This window comes from Centropristis striata, chromosome 23, assembly GCF_030273125.1.
Source record: "Centropristis striata isolate RG_2023a ecotype Rhode Island chromosome 23, C.striata_1.0, whole genome shotgun sequence".
Taxonomy (NCBI): Eukaryota; Metazoa; Chordata; class Actinopteri; order Perciformes; family Serranidae; genus Centropristis; species Centropristis striata.
In genome coordinates, this window is record NC_081539.1 from 14,626,156 (window position 1) to 14,651,926 (window position 25,771).

The following is a 25,771-nucleotide window of genomic DNA, read 5'->3' on the forward strand; positions in this document are numbered from 1 at the left end:
TAATAGGAGCATCAGTGAGCACTCTATAGGTAAACTGTGACATGTTGCATGGTTTATATGCAAACGCTGTAAACTGTCTCAGGACTTCCCTGCTCTGATGGCAATAGCCCAAAATTCAGTAAAATATTCCGCTGTCATTTGTCTAATTTTAGCCTTATTTTGTTCCTTGTGGTGTTCCGTAGTGTGCCATATCACGCTGAAAAAAATGTTATGTTTATTTTTCTATACTGTATTTATAAAACGGTCATCCCAGTGCATGCTAAATTATTGTTTAGCGTCTCCCTTGGTGCAAACAATGTGAAATAAAATGTTTTTATATAAAACTCAGATGGCGTTTTGGCGGAAGCCGTGTGGTTTTTAAAAATATAGTCCCCTGATTTACGATTGACTCGCAGCGTTTCAGCGCGGATGCGAACAGAGGCTCGTGTTTTTCTCCTTGCTCTGACAGGTCGGGTCATGGGAATTACTGTTAATAGCGCTGTCGGATCTGTGCAAACGTGCAGTGAGAGCAAACAGCGAGTAGGCAGGCAGACGGAGGAAACATTTCACACCACACTAGCAATGGGCTCGCATTAATAAACCCTTTAAACGGCTTGTTGAGCGACAACTTGGCTGCTCAGACACTATTTTCAGAGCTGAAATCATTGGAAACTTATTTATCCTAATGAACTCGCAACACATTTAAATTGTTTGGCGCTTAAGATTGATAAAAGCAGATTTAAATAACTTGCTACTTACCCATAGAATTCATGTTTTGTGTCCAAATATATAATATAGACTCTTATTTTGTAATTTTTTTGCATGGACTTCAGTTGAGAATTAAAAGATCATGAGACTTTCTTGTTGGTTTTAAATAAGAAATAACGTAACAACGATAACGAATTGTATTTAAACAACATATACTGTATGTAAATTGTCTTATGGGCTCCAGAATATAAGAATAGACTTCCTCAAATGCAAACAAAAGCATAATTTCCCTACCCAAACAAAACATCTATTTATTTAGGATGTGGTATTAACTAATATGTTGATATAAGCCTGGTCTTTACTTTAATATTTTTTGAATTATTAACATAAATAGGCAATATGACTGGTTTAATAACGCACAGGATATTAGCGTTAACCTATAGCAGGGTTGACTGATTATGTGTCATTTGTAACAGGACTACTCAGTGATTTGCTGGTTATCTTCAGCTGTTTGCTTTTGCGTTAGCAGACTAAATCAAAGTTCAGCTGAGGGTCAAACCCAAACAGACTACACCAGGTAAAGCTGGTGGCAACTCTCTGGCTCACAGCTGCAGACAATGGCCTGTGTATGGACTACACAGTGAGCCTATTGATCCCACTATCTCCACCTTTCCACTGACAAATTTTCAAGTTTTCCACCCAGAACAAAAACAAACACTGCATTTTAAATCTTACATGCAATTAAACCCCCCCCCCCAACATTACAGTGAGCTATGAAGGACATTTACTCTGGTTGACCCTTGGTGGCCCATTCCTGACCTCAAGCCACGCTCCAGCCTCAGATTGATACACGCCGCACCAATGGAGCTAATTAATAGGAGCAAGTATCAAATGTAACAGAATGACTCTGCTATGCTAACCACGCGGGCAGATACTGGTGTCAGCGAGCAAACAGTATAGGCTAGACTTGAGGCCCCGGGGTCATTCCATCAGGGTGTGTAAACACCGGATGAACGACACCGCCGTCCCTCTCTGTTCTCACTGCTCGTTTATGTCACACTCACAGACAGCCAAGTGGAAATATCAACAGAAAAAGGATGCACACATACAAATATTCTCTAATCAGTTGTGTTTAAGGCTGAGAAAGACTTTATTATAAAGTGCTTTATTTTGTAGAAGAGTGTCAATAGACTCAGTAAAGCTCAAAAGAATGGTTCCAGGTGTGTGAAGTCAACAATATTAACTCTTGCTGTAGACTGCCTCCATGAGGGCAGTCTCAAAAGAAGAAGAAAAGAGAGTGGTTGTCGGGGGAAATTGTTTATTTCTCTCTGTAAAGAGGTGTGTGATGGGGTTTTACGGAGCTGGAAGAGTTAATATATTTAGAGAAAACTCACAAATCCTTGCATCTGTTCATTAGTTTGTAGTTCCTGATGCACAAAAGCCATCAACTTAGCCCAATCAGTGTGTTGCTTTCTTATGAATAGGCTCAATTAATGACAATGTCTCTTCAGAGTTCAGATGTTTATGATAATATGGTGATTCTGGGCTAGGGGAGTATTACCCTATTGTACAATTTGATTAGGTCATCCTCTGCAGGCATAATACACGGTAAGTGTTGGCGTTTGTGGTGTGATGAGGGGAACCTTGCAGGTTTGGGAAGCAATGTGGTTCCTGAACAAAAAAATATTATTTTTCTCATAAATGTAACTTTAATCTCAATGAATTTCTATTTTTTGTTTATGACTTTACGTTTTCTCAGAATATATCCTATTACTAGAATATTCATTTACATATTTTTTTACCTACAATGGCCTTAATATGTAGCACAGGAGTCAAAGCTTTCGGCAAAATGTCTGTTATTTATTGAGGAAAGATGTTTAACAAATTGATATACTTCAAATATACAAGCACCATTATGGACAATTTGTATGGGATGTGATGGATATAAAATATCAAATGGTCATGAAGCAAAAAATCTGTACTTATTTGCAGAATAATGAACCTGAACCAATATGCACTGTATTAAAATAATACACATAGTGCTAAGAGTGGTGTGTCTTTGAAGGCGTCATCATCTGGATTTAAAAATCTTGATGGTAAAAATTATGTACAAGCAAAACATTAATTTAACATCAAAACATATTTATTCTTCTTTGAAGAAAACTGTTCTTTGTGTGAAGAGACAATTCCTGTTAACAAGCCTTCTTCTGTTCCACAGTTATGGGTTTCTGGTGTGTGTGTGTGTGTGTGTGGTTGTGTGTGTCCGTGTTTTACAGTTTGAGCTTGGCCTCTTTGGCCTCCATGGCTTTGGTGGCGACCTGGGCGCGCTCTGACAGCAACGCTGCTTGCTCAGCTGGTCCCTGTGACTGGAGATTCTTTAGCAGGAAGTGGCTGATGAAGAGCTTCAAGCCCTCCCGCAGCATTCCTAGCTTGGGAATTCCTGAGATCCTGGTGGATGAGAAACAATGAGGGACATTGATGTGAGATGTTCACATGGTGAGAAGCAGTTGAGAGGAGTGGTTTTACAAGATGTCAGCTAACGGAGGTTAACATTCCTAAACAGGTAGAATAGACTCTTTTTTTTAGCCCTGCTAACAGAATGGCTCCATGGATGGGATTTTGGTCCAGACAGAAATATCTCAACAACTATTGGATGAAATCCCATGAAATTTTGGACTAACATTCATGGTCGCCAGAGGATGAATCTGATATATCCGACTATTGTGCCAATGGCTTAAAATGATCGTATTTTGAGAACAAATGAGACAGAACTACAAAAACACATTTTGCTCTCCAAATCATGTTTGGAAATTAATTAAAATGAGGGACTAAACTCAAATACTTATTGTAATTGTTAGCCTCCCAAAATGGCCAAATTATTGTATATTATGAAACTCATACAGACGGAAACATTATTGTGATACTTTAGTTTTAAATAAAATACCTGCAAAACTAATGACATTCCCATCAGCCTCCGCTGTATTTGTTTAGCTGTGTTCATTGCTAATTACCAAATGCTAACATGCTAAAATATGACAGTGAACATGTTGAACATTATACTTATACATCATCATTCCTTTTCGAGCATGTAAGCATGTTGATATTAGCAATAAGTTCAAATCACTACTGGGCCTAAGTACAGCCTTGCAGAGATGCTAGAAGAGCTGTAGACCTATACTACTATATACTACTGAGTCCGTATGTACTACATACTGCCTAACATAAACTGGGTATTTTTCATGTACACAGAAATCAAATTTCTATACAGTTGGAATGCCCTACTCAGTCTAATCTATCTAATACTTATGTTCTTTATTGCATACTAACATACTATAATTACTATGCTAGTATGCAATAAAGAACACAGCCTTATAGTTTTGTTTTTCAGAGTGTCATATTTTGCATGAATAAATCTCAAGACCTCTAAGAAGCCAGTGTATGCACCATGAAGCTCACCTTCCAAATATGCTGGCCAGGTCCTCAGACTCAACCTCTTTCAGCAGTTTGTTGAGCACCTGACGCAAGAAGCGCACTGTGGGCTTATCAAGTTCCCCAAACTCTATCACCTACACAGAAAAACACAGAGGGCCTGTGATAAATATGCTTTAAGATTGAGCTCAATTTACATCACACACACATATATATATATATATATATATAAATAAATAAATGCAATATAGTGAAAGCTTCATCTTCACTTACTTTGAGTATGGAGAGTGAGAGGCACTTCTTTTGAAGGAAGAGAGTAACCAGCTGAGCGAGGTTGTTAAAGGTGCTGCTGGGAAGGTTGGACAGCTCCCTGAACTTGTCCCATAGGCTGAACTGGAAAGTCATCTTGGAGAATACACAATATCAAATGTTACTATTGTATAACTGCACTGAATTGTATACAGATTATTCCCAAAAACGGTAGTGAAACTATAAACAACAGACACTGGCGTCTCTGCACAGGTAATCCTGTCATCCTGATCCAGTTTACATGTGAAAAGCAAACATTTCCACCAGCTCTGGCTCGAGCTCTTTGATGAGGACAATGGCCATCAGTCTCTGATATGGACCCGCGGCCTACCTGGCAGCAAAGTAGGAAGTGTGGTCTCACCCCCATTGTTTGTAGTCACAGTTTGAGTCAAATAATATCAGGAGGTGAGAGGTGTGAGAGGCTCCCACACTGCAGAGGTGAACTACAGGCCACATGAGGGTCACACACAGTTTAAGAGACTGGGTGGTCACACACAGCCAGCAGCTAATTCAATCATGAATGCAACTTATATTTTCTCATGATGAAATGTAAATTAAACTGCAGTAGAATTTCAATCCAACCTTTCGAGTCAATGTGATCCATTTCCAAATAAGGACCAGAGTCCACTGTGTTTTTAAATGGTGCTGTTATCATTCAGTGAATGTGCATATGGGCATTCTTCATATTTTCTGACTTTTATAGACTCCACAATTAATTTACACAGCAATAACAATAATCAGCCTATTAACACATAATTCACATAAAAAGTATTTACATAGGTACAGCATTTATATCTAAAAATATATATATTACTGGTACTGATCTTGCAAATTAGTTGGGAAGAAAAAAAACCCATATATATATATATATATATATATATATATATATAAATATATGTTTTTTTTCTTCCCAAATAATTTGCAAGATCAGTACCAGTATATAAATATATCTCTCTCTCTATATATTTTTTTTTTTAAACAAAAAATCTGCTCTGGAGATAACCATTTCATGTGTTTACGGATCCAACAATTGTCTAGAAGAAAGCTTGTTAATTGCATGTACTAATTAGACTGTAGTTGTTGTTTTTCATTTTTAATTATAATAATTTTATTTGATTATGTTTTGGTTCATTTAAAAGGTTTAAGTTTAAAACTATGATCTGTTTGTCTGTAAAGTTTTGTGTAACTGGGAGTTGTTTTATTTTTTATTCTCAGTCTTAAAGGCTTTACCAGCTAGAGTACCTGGAAGCGGCGATCGTGGGAGCAGAATTTCTCCCCCAGTACGGCGTAATAGGCATTGAAGGTTTTCTCCTGCAGGCAGCAGTCCATCAGAACATGAACAATCTCTCTCTCCTGCTTGTCCTTCAGGCCCATCCTTCACACAGAGCAAATAAAAGGCTTTAATACAACACAATTACAGCTGGGCTACACTGATGTGAAACAGGGCTATAATGAGCATGTCTTATGTCTCAAGAAATAAAAATAGTACTTAGCATAGAAACACACTAAAGAGGAGAGTGATAACAAACCTGAGCAGTTTCTCGAAAGCATCCATGTAATCTTCGCTGGTCATTATCACACAGAAGATGTTTCGTCTGACCTCAGTGTTCATCCTCTGTTTCCTAGCCAGCTCTAACACTTTGGCACTAAACTGAAACAATTAAAAAATGACAGCAGTTAATAAAGATGTGCTGGTAACCCCAAATACACTCATCGAAGCTGAAATTGCTGAAAAATACTGAATAGAGCGGAGTTTGAAAAATATCAATATCAGTTCTCAACACAAGCAAGAGTAGAAACTTAACAAAAGTAGAAATAAAACAGTTTAAAATGGGCCAAATGTTGGCATGAAATTGATGTCCGTACTAGACTGTTTTTGGTGCAACAGAAACATCTTTCTAAAAAAATATTGAGGTATTGAAATACTGCCCTTCTAAAACATGATATCCAAGACATAAATGTGGGAAAAAAACTAATTTCAAGATAAGATAAAGATAAATCTGTTAAATCAGTAATGTTATTAACCAAATACAATAATGCAGATATTATAAATGCTGCAACGCCAACAAAATGGGACATGATCAGATCATCATCTGCTTTCCCCAACATGACATGACAGATGTATCCTCTGTGGGTCCAGTACTATACCTTTCCTTCTGCAGTACTCTCTTTTGAGGTTGCGTTCCCTTTTTCGCCGATCATGGGCGCTCCACTCCACGAGGAGCCGACGATCCACCAGCGGCCCACTTGTTCTGCTGCCAGGAGATTGTCCAGAGAGACCCTCAATTTCATGTCACTGCCTCCTGCACGCCGCTGGATCTGAGAAGCATATGTACCCAGAATTAGCCAGAAGTGTACTTAAGAGACAAAAAACAGTTGTAGAATATTAAAGAAGCACATAATTAGCAATCCTGAAGTAGACAACTAATATACTGATGGTCATGGTAAAAGCATCGGCAATGCTCTGGACCCTAGGCCTGTAAAGGTGGTACTCTAGGGCCATCTGGTGGTATAAGTGGATGCTACAATGATAATAACATGACAAAGAATACAATAACCATGTTCTATATGATGAATACTAATGACTATAAAATAGATTAATTGATTTGTTTTCAATAATGTAAGGGAATAAGAATATTTCAGACAAAATATGGTCATGGTAAACAAGAAGGCAGGGACAAAAAATTAGAATGAGGACACGTCTTCATCAAGACTTTTAACAACCTTTTTTAAAATGATTAAGGCACAACAATAAAGGCTTTTAAAATATTTTCTTCCTTGTAGTTATTTTGGATTCCCTTCCCTGTTTCTTCCCCTGTGTTCCAATAGCAACCGCCACATTTTTATATACAATTAAGAATACAGCGCAACCCGTCATCTTTTTTGTCATGTTGTAAAAATCACTCACCAGAGTCCTCTGTAACTTCTTCAGTTTCTCTACAGGCTCAGGATCATAGCCCGGGATCTTCCTCATATCATTGTTCTTTAAAGCCAGCATAGTTTCCAGCATGAAACGCACCTGAGTGTGCACAAAAACTATTATTAGACAAGCTTACAAAATTTGATAATAATGGAGAGGTCAAATACACAATGCTGCAGCCATCACCGGAAAATTGTATGTCATTTAGAATGCCTAGCGAATGATAGGTAATTCTGTTTGCCCTACCCTGGTCTGATCCTGAAACTTGGAGCCCATGTCGCTGGCCTTGCGTTGGCCTTCAGAGATGAGCTCCTTGAGAGCCAGAGCGTCGTCCTTCCTCAGGGCGAAGCCGACATTCCTCAGAAGTAATAAAACTAGTTCAATGTCCTTCTCTGTAAAGGCTCCAATCAAAAGTTTTAGGATGTCGAAGATGAGGCCAGAATGCACCACCTGGAAGTTGTAGAGGTGACCGACAATGGCGACCAGATTATCGCATTCCTTGCTTTCAGTTGGGTTCTTGTACACCTCGTCAAACTTTCGCACAACAGATTCCAGAAAATGGGCTCCCACCTGTAAAATGATGAAAACGGAACATTATAAACTTGTGATTCATGTTATAATTGGATTTATGCATGTTAATATCCTGATGATAGCAACAATGACATATTATATATTATAAGATTGGTTCAATATAACAGTTTCACTCATGTAGACAAACTCCACAGTTCAAGTAAAAAACACCTCAAAATATTAATACCAACTACAAACTGCACTGTAAAATATGCACCTGTACAATATATTCAATGTCTTGCACATATTCTGAAAAAGACTATTCTCTAGCTGTTTACATGGCTCATAAAAAGGAACAGTTTACATTCAACCGTGCAAGATATGCTTTTTTCAAAGTTTTCCACCAGTGGCGGACTTGACTGACCATGCGTACGCAGCCTCACTCTTTCTTTCTGTTAACTTGACTTATATCAAATTTGAATCCAGTGATATTGGGAATAATGGTAGAATATCAGCGCGCATTGTGAAGGCAGGCAATGCTGAATCTATGTTCTGGGATTGTTGCTGTATCCCCAGGTTTCAACAATAAAGTTTGTGTGTAGAACATAAGAGAGGCAGTAGAGATGAGAGAGATAGTAGATAATCAAAATAAGTATTTGGCACTGGTACAAAGCGTTCCTTAAATAATCTCAAAGATCCCTCAAACTGTGTCGAAAGCCAGCTGTTGACTGGAGCTAATTTGACTCATGAGCCTGTTTTAGGGTCATTTACAGGATGGTGAGTCAATACACCTCAGAGATAACAATCCTATTACACCTTGAGCAAAGGAAACAAAAGGTGTTAGATGTCACTTTCCAATTCATTAAAAGAGCATTAGCTTACAGTGCAGGTGTGTGAAAAAAACCCTCTAATGAATAAAACAAAAGCCGATGTCCTTTATCAGGTCAGTGGTTACCACAAAACCTAAATCTCCCTGACTCTAGCTGTTATCAGTGAAACTAAATGTCTGTATGGAAATACACCCAGAAGGTAAAACATGTTTTAATTAAGAACCATGCAAGCAAGAATTAAAGGGGGTGTGTTTACCTCCAACCCGACGGCATGATGGAGGATGCTGACAAGCAGGACATGCTCCATCAGTAGTCTGTCGGGCATCAAGGACGGGATAACGCAGGCTGCTAGTAGGATCTCTGTTAGGGTATCGTTCATATCCTTCCTGCTGCAGCTCATGTACAGCTCCTCCAGCTGACCACTGATGGACGCCATGTTGGGTTCAGTCAGCCTGAAGAAGTTAGAAAAATGTATGTGTTATCACTTTTAAAAAATCCACTGAAATTTCTGAGCAAAGTCAAGACTCAGCAGTAAGAATCCATACAGCATGCATGTGTATTTATAATATTTGAACTGTTTAAGACATTTATCAAGCAAAAGTGCAAAAACATATGCTGCATTCAACTTCTCAAATGAAACGACCAGCTTCTTTCATTGAAGGCGAGGTTATTTTATTGCCTATGAATACAACTTTTAATTGTAAAAGGGAGAATGAGCTATTTCTGTGCTTTGGTAAGACGGCTACCTGTTCACCAGGCCTTTCACGTTCCTCTTCAGCTTCTCAAGCTCAGCTTTGCGTTTATTATCTCCTGCGTTTCTCAGGTGAGGTGGCACATACTTGCCTGCTGCAGAGTTGACCTGGACATTGGAAGATGTAGCTTATAGTAAGATTCATTAAGCAGCATACAGGAGGTACATTTTGACAATAACAAACAAATATTTCAGAACTCACAATTTCTGACTTTGACCCTGATGTTGTGTCAGGAGTGTCTGCTTCTTCCTCTCCTTCCCCTTCATTTTCATCATCTGTGCCAGCTGCATCACTCTCATCCAGCTCAGCCTCCATTTCTTCCTCTTCCTCATCAATTTCTTCTTCATCATCATCATCATCATCATCATCATCACCATCTTCATCATTCTCATCCTCCTCATTTTCATCGTCAATCGAATCCATATCTTCATCGCTGCCCTCACTTGCCATCTCATCTCCAGGTTCTTCATCCTCATCAAGTTTTTCAAAGTTATCCTTGGCCATGTCCATGTCATCATCATCATCATTGTACATCCCTGCAGCTGATGAGCCAGAGTCAAGCATACCCAGGATGTAATCCAGTCCATCAGCCACAAACGATTGAGGCAAACTTTTCTTGTTTTTTCTCTTGTTTAATCCCAGGTACTTCTCTAATTTCTTTATTTCTCTGTCCTCGTCTTCATTTGCCTCCAGAAGAGCCATTTTTCTTGATTCTTGAAGCTTATTGATTTTCTTGCCCTTCTTGGAAGATGATGGTGTTTTGGAGCTGTCTGTTTTTTCTGTAGTAGCACTACTGGACTTTGTTTTTGACACTTCTTTCTTTACTTTCCCCTTTTTCTTCTTCTTCTGCTGCTGAGACTGATTATCAGCTGGTATTTCACTCTCACCTGAGGTCAAACTGAGGGTCTTTTTACCCTCATAATGACTTTTCATTTTGGCTTTTTTCATTTTTCGCTTTTCTTTGCGCAGCTCCTTTCTGCTCTTCTTTTTTACAAATCTCAAGCCGTGGTCATTCTCCCCATCTTCGGTGCCACTTTTACTTTTAATAAACTCATCCACTGACACCAGGTACTTCTGTAACACAGCATTCCCCTTCTTCTTTTTGCTGTTCTGCTTCAATTTCCCCTTCATCTCTACAATTTTAACTCAAGGTACTGACGCTAACTTTAACCGGCTATTTGTAACCGCTAGCTATAGCGGCTTATCTTAGCTAACAATCTATTGAACTACAGCCGAATAATTCAACCTAAAATCAACCTACATGCGTATAGCACATGGTGAAAACTCTTGTCTGTTACAAACATATAAATACCTTAGTTTGCACATGTCTCTCCATGTGGGGAATATTATTTATTTGACCCACGAACATGTGACCATTTCCTTCCAGGGCAGGCTGGGGCAGGCTGGGGCAGGCCGAAGAGCTGGCGCCTAGTGATGACGCACTTTATTTTGGGGCGTTTTTTTCCCCCTCACGGAGCGGTTTGGTTTTCCTCCAATGTAAACTGTCTCTTAACCAGTCAGGGCAATATTAGCAGAGGGAAGAAGACGCTGGAGTTGTCGCTGTTGGTGCCAGTTAAACGAACTAGCATGTAGTGATGTGTAGCCTTCTTTTTTCTGTATTTGCAATATGAAGAATGGAAGAAGACGATGTTACTATCAGAGAGCAGAATTTCCACAGCCAAGTTCGAGAGTACATCGTAAGTAACGGCTAGTCGAGGCTAGCAAGCTAACAACGTCCTCTACTGCAATGTAACGTTAACGGTGGCTAACGTTAGCTTCAGCTGTCAGTTTGACACCGCAGAATATATTAAGCTTAATAAAAACAGTTCATTTAACACATTGGCTTCCGTGGACGTCAGATCTTGTTTAAATTAGAAGCAATGAGTGATCGCGCTAATAAAAGTTAGCTTAGGTTAGCTTCAATTAACTAGATGATTAACGGTTACATTAGCTAGAGTAACTTAGCTGGTGTATTGACTGATATTGTGACTGGCTTGTAATAAATATGCCTATAGTTTACATGGAAGATCTTTTTCTGGGACATGGACAAAATGTCCCAGCCCTTACTAATTCAGTCAGTGAGGTCTGGGACATCTCAGCAATTCACTGTCCCTTTATTAGAGATGAAATCTTTATTGTTTATTTAAAAAAAAAAAGACAGTTATTTCCTGTGATCTAGTAGTTCACTTGTTGTTGCAGCTCTGCACATAAAACTATTTGTGCTCCATCTGTCCCCTGAATAGCACGATTCAACCTTTGTTGAAAAATAGAAGATAGATAAAGGATTAATTGTTAAAGCGATACTGTTTTCAACTTCTTAAATACGGGGGTTCCTGTTTCTCTCTGTTTTATATCATATTTTAGTATTTAAAGACATCGCCTTGGATCTTCAGGAACTGTGATGGTTTATTTTCAGAGATTTTCTAGAGCAAACTATTAATAATAATAAGTTGCAGACCTATGTATAAGGGAAGAGGGTCCATTGATGTATGGCGCAACAATAATGTAAGATAATATTGTTTCATGAAAACAAACTATACGTTAGAACAATTTAAGTTCTAGATCTGTTTGTTTGAATATACCTACATATAATCAGGTAGAGTACAGTTAAAATATTCTCTGAAGAGAAAAGGCTTTACGTGATGTGTGGGCATAAGGACTTAAAGCTACACACTTTTTTTACACTATTTAAGCAACATTTCTGAAAGGAATTCCTTTTAACATGTCCTTAAAATTAATTTCAGTTTAATGGAAACATTTTTTATGGCAACTATTATTTTAAGAACTTGGGACAGTAGACAGAGGCATTTGCTGTGTGATGTAAGAAGTTATGCTCTAGTCTGATGAATGTTTCCTATCCGCAACTTGATTTTTTGGTGCCTTTTAAAGTGTTGGGCTGGCCACCTGTAAGCGCATGTCCCAGTAGATAACATAACAAACCAGTGATCTTGTCTATTGTTGATGCATTGAAAATTGCTCTTGCTTCCTTCCTTCCTGTCTCTGCCATGAGCCACATTGTTTGCTAGAGTGACTCAATGTCTACCCATAACTTCAGAAAAAAACTTAACCGAGAAAGTTCCAGAGAGGACACTGTCTGGAGTAGGTCTTTTTGATTATTCCTTACAGACACTTTTGAAATATAGAAACTATCAAATGTCTCACTAGCAGTCAACATCTCAGCTTTAGCTTGCACAATTTGTCCTAAGCATCATTCTACACCTGACTCTCAGTATACTGTATCAACATTCTTAATGTCTGCCTTTGCATGATGCTGTAATCACACTGTATCATTTAACCTTGATGTCTATGGTGAGCCAGCTTATGGATTGATTTCTGTGATTATGTTGTGCATGCGTAATTTGCAGCCAAGGTTACTCTGGGTTAAGTTTCAAGTTGGTAGGCATGACTCAGTGACAAGATGGTACCCATAGCTCTTATTAGACCTGAGGGTGGGAAAATGTTTCTTAGGGTCCTACTGTAAAAAATTACTGAGGAATGCACAAAATAGCATGTTACTGTGAGGAATCAGGTTAACAGCACTGGTGTGACTGTGTGTGACTTGTTTGCGGTTTGGTCAGTAATTACATTTTCCAGTCCCACCTCCAAACAAGGATGTAACATCATTATTTGACCTTTACATGCTTGTGTAAACAGAGATGCACTGTGTCAAATTTGTACATTTGTAAAGTTTCATTGTCCTTGTTGACACTTCAAGTATTCTCACCATTAAGAGAGAATATATTTGTATTCCCAACAGACGTCATTGCTACACTCTGATGCAAATACACTTGATAAACCTTGCACAGACCCAGCTAATGGCGTGCATGGCCTTGTATTTGGGTTTCTTAGCAGAAATAGGTAGCTGTTAATCAGGTTACTTAAGTATAATGCCTTTAACTGCATAAATCTGTATTTTATGTTGATGCAAGTTTAGTATTATTACTACAATGCATGAAAATGTCCTGAGCAGTTCATGTACTTGCAGAAATTGCAGAATCCACCCTCAGAAAAAATGTTATTTCTGTCCCTCACCTCCAACTTGAGTTCATTTATCATTAAGGTGTGAAATACTGTTCCTAAATTGGTTTGGTTACTTGCAGGAAGCTGGATTTGTTCTTGCCTGCTACTATCCGTTGCTGAAAGTGTAACTCTGTATTTGTTTATGGAAAACAGAGTGATAACTTAACTAGTGCCAGTGGCGGTGACCAGTCTGCTTGTTACTCATCGTTATCTCTTCACAGACTGTTGTATTGAGTGTCCGTGTGTTACTTTATCAGCTCTGTGCACCTGATTCTGTGTTAATCTGGGTTTTCCCCTTAGTGGACATGGTTTTTACTTGAGTCACTGTCACTACAAAGTTTTGGAGCTTATAATATATATCAGCTGCATGTCATTTGGAAGGCGACTGAAGGTGATAAGAACAGTTTTTGCTACACCTGTCATGTAACACCGTATATCTCCTAGGATGTTTCTTCTGCGTTTCTTCTTAAGTTGGTTTGTCTGTCCGAAATGTGCACGGCCTGCCTGGTGTCTGGCTGAGTCATCTCATAATCCCAGCCTGGCCGTGATGAGTTGTGCAATGTTGACAGGGTGCAAAGTGCTGAAGTGGGAGCTTCTAACATTAGTTTGTCCCGGTCACTGTCACAGTAGAAGTGGGGAATGTGGAATGTGATCCTTCTGTAAGTCCATCCAGCTGGTTTTAAGGACACAGTTACCTAATAAATCCCATGCATTGGAAATTTCTGGACCTCGTTGCATTTTGCATGTAGCGTTGGCCTAATTAGTATTGTCCGATGTTGGAAAACAATGGTGAATTTACACGCTCTTGTTCTTTCTGTCAAATAAATGGGTCATGTTGAGCTATACTGCTTGGGAGGGAATTATTTGTGTGTGACAAGGAAGACACAAATTCATTGTTCTTGTTTGCACACTTTCATAAGCCTATACAAAATGTGCAGTTATTTTTGGGCAGGAAATGTGCAATACATTTACATACTGCACTGCACAAATGCTAAGTGATCAGGAATTATTAGAACATGAGAGGAAACTGACAGATTCGGGTGAGCAAGTCCGTATTCTCTCTGTGCTGCCTGAACTAGAAAACACTCCACAACAATCCATTATTACAACTGAAACTGTGAGAGTTGAATTGATAAGTCAATTACCTTGTTATTTTGATAATCAGAGAATTGTTCAGGTAAATGTTTTCAGAAAAAAAGCAAAAAAATAATTAGTTTCTCCTAGTCAAGTGCAACTGTAATTTCTAATGTGGTGTAAAATGCATTACGTATACTGCTTTTAAGGTATTGTTTTTATTTATTTATTATAGATTGGTATGCCGAAATCATTTCATTTGAGAGGCTGGAGTCAGAAAAATAACTTGAATAATTTTCTGTCCATCCCTGAGGACTGAACAATTAATTCAATTTTTTATTATGGTGCTACAGGGATGTTCCAGCCTACAAATATAATTCTACAGAAAAATCTTTGTTTGGAAGAGATCCTCATAAAAAAAATAAAATCACACCCTAATCATTTGAACATATTATTCAACTAAAATGAGTATAATGCTGCAAATATGATAATTCCCTCCAGTATTGTGATTCACATTGCAATTGCAATCAGTCAAAATAATCGCAATTATATATCTTTCACAAATCGTTCAGCCCTGTGATTAATCGACTAATCGCTTAGCTCGACAACTTTTACACAAAAATTGATTATCAGACTGTTGGTCATGGGTAAATACTGTGTTGATATTTTCACATGATCCAGGTCCACAACTGCATTTCTCATCAGGTTACCATGTCATATCGCATTATGTCTGGTCTGTACTAGAGCAGTACTGTATAACTCCACTTAGGTATCTCAATCTTTAATATACAGTATTATATTATCACCGTTATAAAATGTTCATTGAAGCATAAAAAACCCATATTCTGTCGTGTTTGACAGGAAGTCTGAAATGAGCTTGGTGCTTGCTGTGCTGTTTCATCTCCAATCATAATAAATTCTTGACAACTCTTCTTATTTTGTCTTTTCAGATTTGCTTCCTCCTGTTTGCAGTCCTCTACATCGTGTCCTACTTCATCATAACCAGATACAAGAGGAAGACTGGTAAGTGTTTCTGTTAAATATGATCTCTCATGCCATGGGAACAGATAATATCATGATTTCATCGTCTTAAAGCATCTGCAACACTTACACAGCAGAAACACATCCATGGTGGAGCCATTTTCACAGCAATCACCATGGAGGTCAGTCCAGCTGTCTGGTTATGGGGTGTGTTTGCTCACAGACAGAGCCCTTCATTGTTATTTGACTGAAAGGACGTCACGGCCAAGAAGGCTTTAGGTGTAAGCATGAAATGCCACACCCATGCCTGTAGAGTAATCTGCCACAGTCAGCTCTGTATCAGTGTAAACTGTATCCGCCCAGAATAGCTTTTAGGGCTGTGGCAAGATGAATACAGTTTGTCACCTACCAATTGTATCAGGACAGGATATTCAAACAATGAAGATTCAGGGGGATCTTTACAGGAGGATATGTTTTGTTCTTCTCTGACACGGCATTTTAGCTACAGCAGGAAGAAATGTCTGAAAATAAGAATGTGACCTAGTTATAAAGGAGAAAACAGTGATGAAAACAAGATGGCCGGGGCAGACATTATAACCTGTATCCCATTTTCCCAGGACAAATTTAGTATGTCCAGGTCACAGAGGCTTCCCTTGTCTCATTTTGAAAGTAGACCAGAAATCCCTTCTGGAGTTTTGTACAGTAGAAATCTAGGCTGCTCTTCTCCTTACACCTAGTGGTTGTGTAGCCATATCTTTTCCCTTACAGGACAAATTAATTATACTAAGCAACAGTGACATTCATGCACTACTGAGTAAAGTTTATATGAACAACTATCTACTGTTTACATAGTTTGATGATTAGGAGATCATGCCCTTCATGCTTCAAAACACCAGAATAAGAGGTGGACTGATATCTTTGCTGTAAAAAGTATGATCCGTAAAGGTACCATATTTAATTTTTTATTGCTACTATGAAATAATGCTAAAACAAATATAGAAAAATAAAGAAATAGAAAGAGCTCATATAACAGTGAAATTAGCAGTGGAATAAAAGCATCAAAGTTTACATTGTTTTTGATATAATGGCCGATCCATGTAGAGAAAGTCAGCGTTAAAGTTCCCTTAAGATGGCCATATTTAAAATACTTAAGCTGTTTTGCAGTAACACTACATAAATACATGTTGGTATCTACTGATATGGGTGGGAAAATATCAGATTAAAGCTAGTGTGGGCTTTTACATATGAATGAATGTATGTTCATTCAAGCCTTTGCCAAACAAGTGCACGCAATGCTGATTGAGCCTATCACAGCCAGGAAAACTCCCTGTATTTTGCAGTATACCAGAGTTGTGGTGTCTGGGTGGGGTGACTATAGTGACGGAGCAGCAGCTGCCGATGGTGAAAATCCAGGAAGTGTTTCTAGAGTGGACGCTCCAGATAAAAACAACTCTGTGTGACCTCTGTGTTCGCAGGAAGGATTAAAGTTAAAAAAGAAAGCAACGACGGTGTCAACGAACAGTTTTCTGTGGTGGAAAATAAGCTACATTTCTAGCATTGATATATTACTTTATGGGAAGACTTGAGAGTACTGATGGGGGCGGGGGGAGAGGTGGCGAGCTTACCTGCTGACGTACAATAATGTTTGTGTAGTTTACTCTCACTGCCAGAGGGGGGAGACAAAAGTTGTGCACTACAAGTTTGACTCTGCTTCAACAGATACTTCAGTATGTGACAAATAAAACACGTTGCCAATGCTGCATGATTAATGTATGAAATGTGCAACTTATACAGCTCTAATGGTCACACTAGTGGTTTGGTTTCCTTTACAGATGACCACGAGGATGAAGATGCGGTCGTCAATAGAATATCGTGAGTAAAGCTGATTTCAGTTCATTTTTCTAAATAGAACATAAAGAAACTTTTGAAGAGTAACTAGTTATTTATTAAGCAAATTAGAAAACAGTAATCTAAGCTTCTTTTTCTTATTAAAATAGAAACTAGTAAGCAAATGTAAGTACAGAAAGTTCATCAGCTAACTGAGGAAAGAAAAGTGTGATAAAATACAATTCATAGAATTATCAACAACAACAAAAATAATTCACTGCAGTCCCATTATTTAGAACTAACTATTACTAGATTGTATAGTATTTACTACCACTAACACAGAATGTCAAGCAGATTGTGTCATTAGCTACAACTGTGGTTGCAAGTATCACATATCACTCAGTTTAGAGTTGCAGTACACACTCAGAGATGCCTGTTGTAGCCACACACATGCTGCATTTTTAGGTGCGGCTAAGCGAAATGGCACCTAAGGGTCCAGCTAAATAATGGAAAGCATTTCAGTTAATGAGCTCTTTCAGCAATATGGTGAACTGGGGACTTTGTGTCGTCCTACTGAGGACCACTGAGCAGATGGTCAGTCCCCTGGGACCAATCTGGAGACCTGCAGCCTCTGAATCTCTACAAATTGCAGGAAAGAGAGCCAGTACATGTCTTTTGTGGTAGGACTGAGGAGTAGAAAGATAATTGAAAGTATACATTGACAATGAGCTTGCTGGCAGTTGTATGCAGTGCTATTTAAAAAGAATAGTTCAGATTTTTTGAGGTGTCATCCAAAAGGAATCCTTCAGCAACGAGTCATTTCTTGTGACACATAATCTGATTACAAAATGTATTTCCTTGTTCTGATTCTGCATGTGTTAGTTTTTATCTCAACTAGACCTAACACTTGTGTGTGTGTGTCTGTGTTTCTGTCTCTGTGTGTGTTGATTCCATTTGCAGATTATACTTGTGCACCTTCACCCTGGCAGTGTCGGGTGGTGCCGTCTTCCTACTGCCTTTCTCAATCATTAGTAATGAGATCCTCCTCTCCTTCCCCAAAAACTATTACATTCAGTGGCTCAATGGCTCCCTCATTCACGGTCAGTAGATCTCACAGTTCATGTGTCTTTTTATTTAATTATACTAACCAGTTTTCTCTCCCTTTCTTGCTCCTTTTGATTAAAAACTATCTTACAACATATTTGAAATAACATAGATTATAATAATAATAATAAACTATTTACATTAATGTCAGAATCAAAAGGTGTGATGATGAACACGCAGTGAAAATTACAATGGACTAGTAAAATGTTGCTTTATTTTTATGTTTGATGTTTTACTGTGACTTATGGCAGAGATTCATCTGAAATGGACAGCTTTTTTATTAAGATTACATTATATGTCACAGTGGTGTCCAAAACTCTTCTTGATTGTATCATTTGTAAAACAAAATAATATTACAATATAAAATGTCATTATGTTCAGTTAAAACGCTTTATTTCAAACAGTGTGAAAAAGGTTTAAATCTCAGTTTAATGCTTGATTGAAATTGAAATATATAGGAATTGTTATCCAAACATTTTATGGTATAGTTTGACATGGTTTATCTTCCAATTTTAAAAACTGAGACAAATCAAATCAAACAAATCATGCAAATACCTTATAGTGAGTAATTTTGCCTTTCTGTAAATGCTGCTGTATGTTTTGTGTTAAAGGAATAATATTTGACTCTGTTTTTGTTCATCTTAAACGTGTAGCTGCTGATAGCTGGAGTAATCCAGTTTTTGGCAGATGGCATGGCAGATTTTTCTCAATTCAAAAGCTTCTCTGTTTCATCTGCTGTATGAGTACATATCATATCAACTGACATCTTTATGCCACAGTCAGTTATGCAGATGTCACACAGAGTCAGTGTTAACCACCAACTCTGAAGATAAGCCTGCTGGGTGCCGTTACAGCCACCAGGGGGCATTAGAGTCCACGACTTTGACATGACACAAAGACAATTGCCAGAAAAGACCTGTGTTGGCACCTCGCCTCACTGATACTCCATAATAATATCCAAGGGAAGGTTGTCAGAATTCTGGGGTAACCTGTTAGTGCAACCCAAAAAATACATTATAAATATATTTTTTAAAAGGACTGACTTTTGATTTACAATAAAATATTTTTGCATACAACTGTGCATGTTTGGTGTCTGCAGGTCTGTGGAATCTGGTGTCACTGTTCTCCAACCTTTGCCTATTTGTCCTGATGCCCTTTGCATATTTCTTCCTGGAGTCTGAGGGGTTTGCAGGATCAAAAAAGGTACATTGCCGTAAATGTTTGTTGCATCTTTTAATTTTTTATTTTTGTGTGTGTGTTTCTCGTGTGTTTATGTGTTACGCAAGGTTACCAACTACCTTTTAAAAAAAAAACCCCACTACTAATAGGAAAGGTTTTTAAACCTTGCTGGGCTTTTAAAGTATGAAACAATAATGATTATCTTTTTTTTTCTAATGTGAGGAGGTGAATATAGGACAGTTCACAATGTTTCAAAACGAAGCCTGGAAAAATCAAAAAATTTTAATTGGAAATTCCTGTTTATTTCCTTTTGTGTTGATGTATTTGTATGCTTTGCTGTCCATGTAAGGGGCTCCTTTTAACAGCCAAAGCAGCAGCAGCAGCAGCAGGTGCCTTGTCCTTGCCCTCTCCCTGACTCACGCCACTGACTGTAACTGCCACCGCAGAAAGTTCATTAACCATGAAAGTCTGAATCTGGACTTCGCCCAGCGCCACATCCTGACAAACCCTTTCAATAAGGCCATAGGCTGCAAACGCTTCAACACTGCTGCATCGGCCCCACTGATTTAAAGCCTGATTCCTTGTCACCCCCTCCCCAGCCCCCTAAAATAAAACTTCAAAAGGACAGGCTAATAATCGAGTTGTAAGGCTCAGCGAACTTCCTCGTTTAATTGATTACCCCCAAAAAAAGAGGCTGGGGGCTCGTGTTCCAAAAGTCCATAAAGTCGCAGCAACATGACAGCACAATAGAGCCTCGCAAAATGGAGGGGGAAAGATTTACTTTTAATACACCTCTATCCTGTGTCACAGTTTGAAACCTCTCTGGTTTATGTCCCTCCTGGCAAAAGCACATAAAAATTAGTCTGTACTGTAGTGTATAGCAAGTTCTTTTCTTCCTCAGCCCACTAATTTGCTTCGGTTGGATTTCTTCAATAGAGGGCAGGCCCTGATGTGTAGGAAGCAGGATGAGGGCCTCTTTCACGTTTTTGTTCTTTTTCATTTCAGCAAGACTGTTTCTTGCTACTGATCTTCCATAAATTTGCTCAAAGGAAGCACTGTTCAATGTTGAGCTGCACTTCCAGGTATATATTGTGTGTGTGTTGTGGAAGGTTGAGGTGACACTCCTGTTTCACCTAAAAAATAAAAAAAACTGAGCTGCCTGCAGAGTCAATCATGGCCGACAGCAGGAGGAATGTAAAACACAGATCTGAGTTTTTATAATGTGATATTATCCCTTTCCCCAATAACAGCATTAGACCACATTGTCATAAGGTTTTATGTGGCATTTTAACCTCCTGGGCTAATGTTATGGCACTGAGAGGTCCTTTTGACTGCGGAAATGAAGTGAATGATGAATTTCACTACTAACGTTGTAAGTCAGCCTTTTCATGTGGCTGTGTTTACTTTTGACGATGTACTAAAAGACGCCACCAGAATAAAGATGGAAATGTGGATTTTTTTTTTTTAAATGTTAACTGTTCAGCTCTTCAGAGGCTCTGTCACCTGAGTGATTAATAGGTTAACAAATTGTCCAAATTGTGGATGAATCAGGGCGACTTAGGGTCCTGATGTCAGATGTTATGATGCAGCTTTATTTGCTGCTGTAAAATGTCTCCAACTTTACTGCTGTGTTCTCAAATCTTTGCAGAAGAGCTGCATCACTGAGGCCACTAAAGGTCGTTGTGTAGTTCAGGTTTTTTGGTTTCTGATGATGTTAAAGAAATCTCTAAAGCATGGGGTATTAGTGCAATTGCATGCCATATATAAAGCAGTAGTCTAAATGCAGCACTGTGCATTACTTGGGTGCATTGTGGAAGATAAAATCTCATCTCTTAAAGGCTTTAACAAGCATTTCTGTCACTTAATGTCATCCTCACACCACCAGTAGATGGCATTATAATGATGAGAGCCATCCCTGTCATCCTTATTGAGATGATCAGCGTGTTCTGACAAAGACTGTGAAGACATCAGCACCAGCCTTTGTTCAGACTTCTATTTATATCAGGGGACTTAAGTTGGCTTAATAATTACACATGGCGAGTATGATATCTTGAAGCTGTATGTATATGTTGACAATGACAACTTCCTGGTCTATTTTTATTTTAGTCTAAACTTATTTTCTTTGCACTAATACTCAGATGTTTAGTATCTCTTGCTTAAAATATGTATTAAATTCCACAGCCAAAGTTACTTATAATTATTGTAACTTCAATAGGATAAAAAAATCTACAAAAAAATTACCTTGAGGTTGTTTTTCTAGACCAATTTTTTGGAGAAACAATATAAATAGTGGAAAGTATGCTTTGCAGTCTTTTGGTCTTACCCACCGTATTGAAATGTGTTTGATCCTGAAACGAGTTGGAACGAGTCTGACCCCCTGACTGACCCAGCAAAGGGCCAACAGGTTTCATCTGGTAGTTAAAGAAACTCCTCATCAATCTCATCCTAAGCCCTAACCCGCCAATGATGAGAAGTGTGTTTATTGTGGAGGGAGAGGAGGGGAGGGGGAGGAGGAGGAGGAGGGGAGGGGGAAGAGAAAACGTCTCGCCGAGCAAACCCGCGTGGTGTTACTAAGATACTCCTCTTTGTTGGAGCTCCACAATGGGGGCCTGGATATTTATTTCAAATCTCCTGCACATGCAGACATTTTTCCCAGGCCTTCTTTCGGGCAGGGCCAGCCGGAGAATATAAAGTGGTGTTTACATACCTTCCTTTAAGGTCACAATGTCTCCCTAAAGCTGCCTGTTACAATGTTCGTTACCATGGCAACATATTAGTTCGAGCTGGGAATTTAAAAAAGAACAAGCGACTTGCTCAGGATTTTTTCCCCCCTTTCCTCTCGTGACTCAGTTTTTCTAACCTAAGTGATAAATTCTGAAGCTTAACTGATTCTGTTCCAGATTTTAAAAGAAATATATTGTCTTTCATGCATCTAGACTGAATTACTACAACTCATTTTGATACCTTTTAAGCAGGGCAGAGTATCATTTCTATAGGCTATGAAGTGTACTTGGTCCTAACCTTTAGCTTGAAGAAAAAGCCAAGATCCAGTCATTTATTCTTTGAAGACTTATCAGTCTGACACCTTTCTGTAATCAGAACAAGCTGTCGTCACTGTAGGATGTCAAATAAAACTTGGCAAACATCACAAAGTACTGAGGCTGCTTCCTTCATTTAAAGTCTTCTGTTTTCTGACTCATCTGGTGAATCAGCCATGAAACCAGCAGGGAAACGGGAGCTTTAATTCACATCCCTAAAAACCATGAACTTTTTACAATGTTTTTTTTTTTTTTTTTTTTTTTTTTGCCAAATCTCCCTCCTGCCTTTTGGGTTTGAACAATACGATGTGATGCAGATCATTTTCCATGCTCTCGTGTCATTGGTGCTTTATTAAGAAGTCTTATTAAGAGTCTTTAGAAGTTCATTGTGCAGCTTTACAGGGGAGTGTCCCTTTCCTCTGCTTTCTGTCTTTGACACGGTCACTGCGCTGTGGCCGACTGGTTGAAGGATACACTAATAAGGTCCCTGGGCATCTGGCATGTCTTTAGCAAAGAGGGCAGTCCTTTTGCTGGGGAGCAAAAAAAAAAAGAACCCTGCCCCCTCCCTCACTTATTACACTCTTGGCCCACACGCCCCTGACAGTGAGCAGAAGGATGGTCTGCGGGATGATCTCTGCCACTGCCTGCTGACCTGCTAAGGATTGATGGCGGCAACTAGGAAGCTCCTGCACCACCTAACTCTCTTCCTTTGTATGGCTTCTGTCTCTCCCCCTCGCCAACATCCAACATGGCCCTGCACCTTCCCAAGTATCATCTCTCTCACTCTCTCTTACACTTGTCCACCATTGCACAGTGGCATTCAACTTCCAGAGGTGAACTCTCTGCTGGATTCATCAGTCGAAGCAATACATCAAAGACAGTGGCAGATTGTGCTTTAGTTTTTCTGCAGCACAACCTAGGCGAAAAAGCTTGTGAACTGTTTCCAGGCCCTCTGCGGCTTTGCGTAATTGGGTGGATTTGGAGGTTGATTTACTTGGCTGGTCCTGTGTGTGTGTGTGTGTGTGTGTGTCTGTCTGTGCGTCTGTCTGTGTGTATGTGAATTCATGCATGTTTGTTTGGTACTGCATATGAAGCGTTTACTTTTCTCTGTGGCCACTACACGCATTTCTTGGAAGTCTCTCCAGTCTTGTGCGAGCATAGCTGCAGTTAAGCAGCCCCTCACTCGATGTCGGTGTGAGGATCAGGGGATGCTGAATATTTCAGAGCTGCTATATTTAGAGGTAGTTACACATTTAGAATGGCAAGAATAGAAACTTTCAGCGGGCGCTCTGGATGCCAAGGCACTGGTCTTTTTCTTTTTTTCCCTCCCTTCCCTCACCAGTTGACAGTCTTATCTTTGATCAGTGATGATAGCTTAGTTGCATTTTTCCTATTTTTATACTATGGTTTTTTAAAGCACACATTTACCTTTGTGGTGATGAACAAAGGACTTCAAATTCCCCATGTAGGAATAGGGAAGGATGGACATAACTTCCAGTGTGCTCTGCCATGCATATGGATGGATCAATGAAACCAATCTGGGTTCACAGTTCAGCGTCCTTTCTCCTGCACAGTCAAATCACGTCTGACACAGTGGGTTATTCTTCCAGCGAGGCAGGAGCCAGGGATGATAGTAAGGGAGGTGACAAGCATTGCCTTTGCCCTAAATGATCTGAATGGGTAATGATTTGAGTCTTATAAATGATTGAGAGACCTATCTAAAGGGAATACACCTTCAGCATGGCATGGGCAGCTTGTTAAGGTGGACTGGTGCGCTTGAGCGGACGCACGTCCTGCCTACGGCTTCTGCTTGTCCTGATGCATCCTTAAGAGAGCGCGTGTGGGACGTGGCTGAAGTCCCTGAAAGCATTCCTCTCTCACCTCTCTTACCTCCGGGGAATGAGATGCGCTCAGACGTTGACTCCTCTCCTCCATCAGTCTCCCTCTGTTGTTCGCTCTTTTTATTTCTCTCTATCGCTCTCCATGTCTTCCTTTCTCCCTCTTTTTTTTATTTTTTTCCATTTGACGGTGTGATTTTCTTATTGCTTGATTGCAGCATCCATCATGTGAACTCAGGAGTGCACAAGTGTGCGCATAAGAGCATGAGGCATTCAGCAGAACTGAATGTCCATGTCAGATTAGAGGCTATATTTTTGGTGTATTGATCTGCATTGAGTGAATTTATTGTTGGTGTATAGCATTACAAAAAATATTCATATAATTCCCTTAAGATATGTATCACTCTGATTTATCTCAATGTTTTACATTTATTGATAATACATACAATACAAAAACATTTTTTTAGGTATGTTTCATGCTGACTAAAGACTCTATAACGCCCACCTACCCCCTCTAACATTACCTGTCGAGTGGCTGCAGTGTCCACCTTGGCCACACTGGGGCACTCCAGACCCTGCCCACTTTCCTCCCTGTTGTGCTAGAAAATTCGACACTCACTCACTGAGGCTTTTCCACAATATCACGTAAGAGGAGGCGCGAGGCGAGTGATTGCTCTGTAATAGCTAAAGGATGCTACAGGGGATTTTCACCACTGACAATGAATGAAGTCTGGAAATAAGCTTAAATGCATGCATCACTATCCAATTGTGGATTGAATGGGTCAGTGATAATGTGTAGCCATTAAATTTACCAAATATGTTAGTGACCCATGGATGCTCACATGCTATTTGTAAGAAAGGTGCTTGTAAAAGAGATACGTTAGACTCTTTTGATTTTAGGTTGCATAGGAGAGAAGAAGGCTATTAAACAGTGACCCAATTTGTAATGCATATGCTAAAGGACAGGTGGTTTGGTTGACAGTCATGAACTGTAAAGGATTTTTTTTAACTAAGCCTTGTCTGATTTAATCTGCAGAATTGAAACCATTTCCATTCAATAAAGCGACTTGATTAACTTTCAAAGAGAAACCCTTCATCTACCTGTTGGCAAATACTGAACAGCAACTGCACAGCCATAATGTTAGCTGGTAACAAATTGCTCATATGTACCCAATTTAAACAGCGCTCCAAACGCAGAGAGCCCTTGTTATCGCGTGCCTGGTAGCCTACCTGACATGTGTATGAGAACGCCTATCTATCTTACAGTGCTCAG

The 25,771-nt window shown here is 39.2% G+C and overlaps 2 protein-coding genes across 2 annotated transcripts in view; one reads left to right on the plus strand and one right to left on the minus strand.

The window, feature by feature from the left end:
• Positions 1 to 2,911: 2,911 nt before the first annotated feature.
• nom1 (nucleolar protein with MIF4G domain 1) lies at positions 2,912 to 10,828 on the minus strand. The gene is made up of 11 exons (XM_059327402.1): positions 9,639 to 10,828; positions 9,432 to 9,544; positions 8,942 to 9,137; positions 7,592 to 7,915; positions 7,334 to 7,444; positions 6,574 to 6,744; positions 5,955 to 6,076; positions 5,668 to 5,800; positions 4,390 to 4,521; positions 4,144 to 4,253; positions 2,912 to 3,135 (listed from the first exon to the last, which is right to left on the minus strand). Exons 1-11 carry the CDS (start codon positions 10,566 to 10,568, stop codon positions 2,958 to 2,960), a joined length of 2,520 nt encoding a protein of 839 aa, XP_059183385.1. The 5' UTR covers positions 10,569 to 10,828; the 3' UTR covers positions 2,912 to 2,957.
• Positions 10,829 to 10,895: 67 nt separating this feature from the next.
• The window catches only part of lmbr1 (limb development membrane protein 1), a 36,388-nt gene continuing 21,512 nt past the window's right edge, over positions 10,896 to 25,771 (plus strand). The window contains exons 1-5 of the mRNA XM_059326754.1: positions 10,896 to 11,134; positions 15,482 to 15,554; positions 17,345 to 17,384; positions 18,300 to 18,439; positions 19,543 to 19,646. Of these exons, the coding sequence (XP_059182737.1) occupies positions 11,072 to 11,134; positions 15,482 to 15,554; positions 17,345 to 17,384; positions 18,300 to 18,439; positions 19,543 to 19,646 (420 nt within the window). The 5' untranslated portion in view covers positions 10,896 to 11,071. The remainder of the gene's footprint in view (positions 11,135 to 15,481; positions 15,555 to 17,344; positions 17,385 to 18,299; positions 18,440 to 19,542; positions 19,647 to 25,771) is intronic.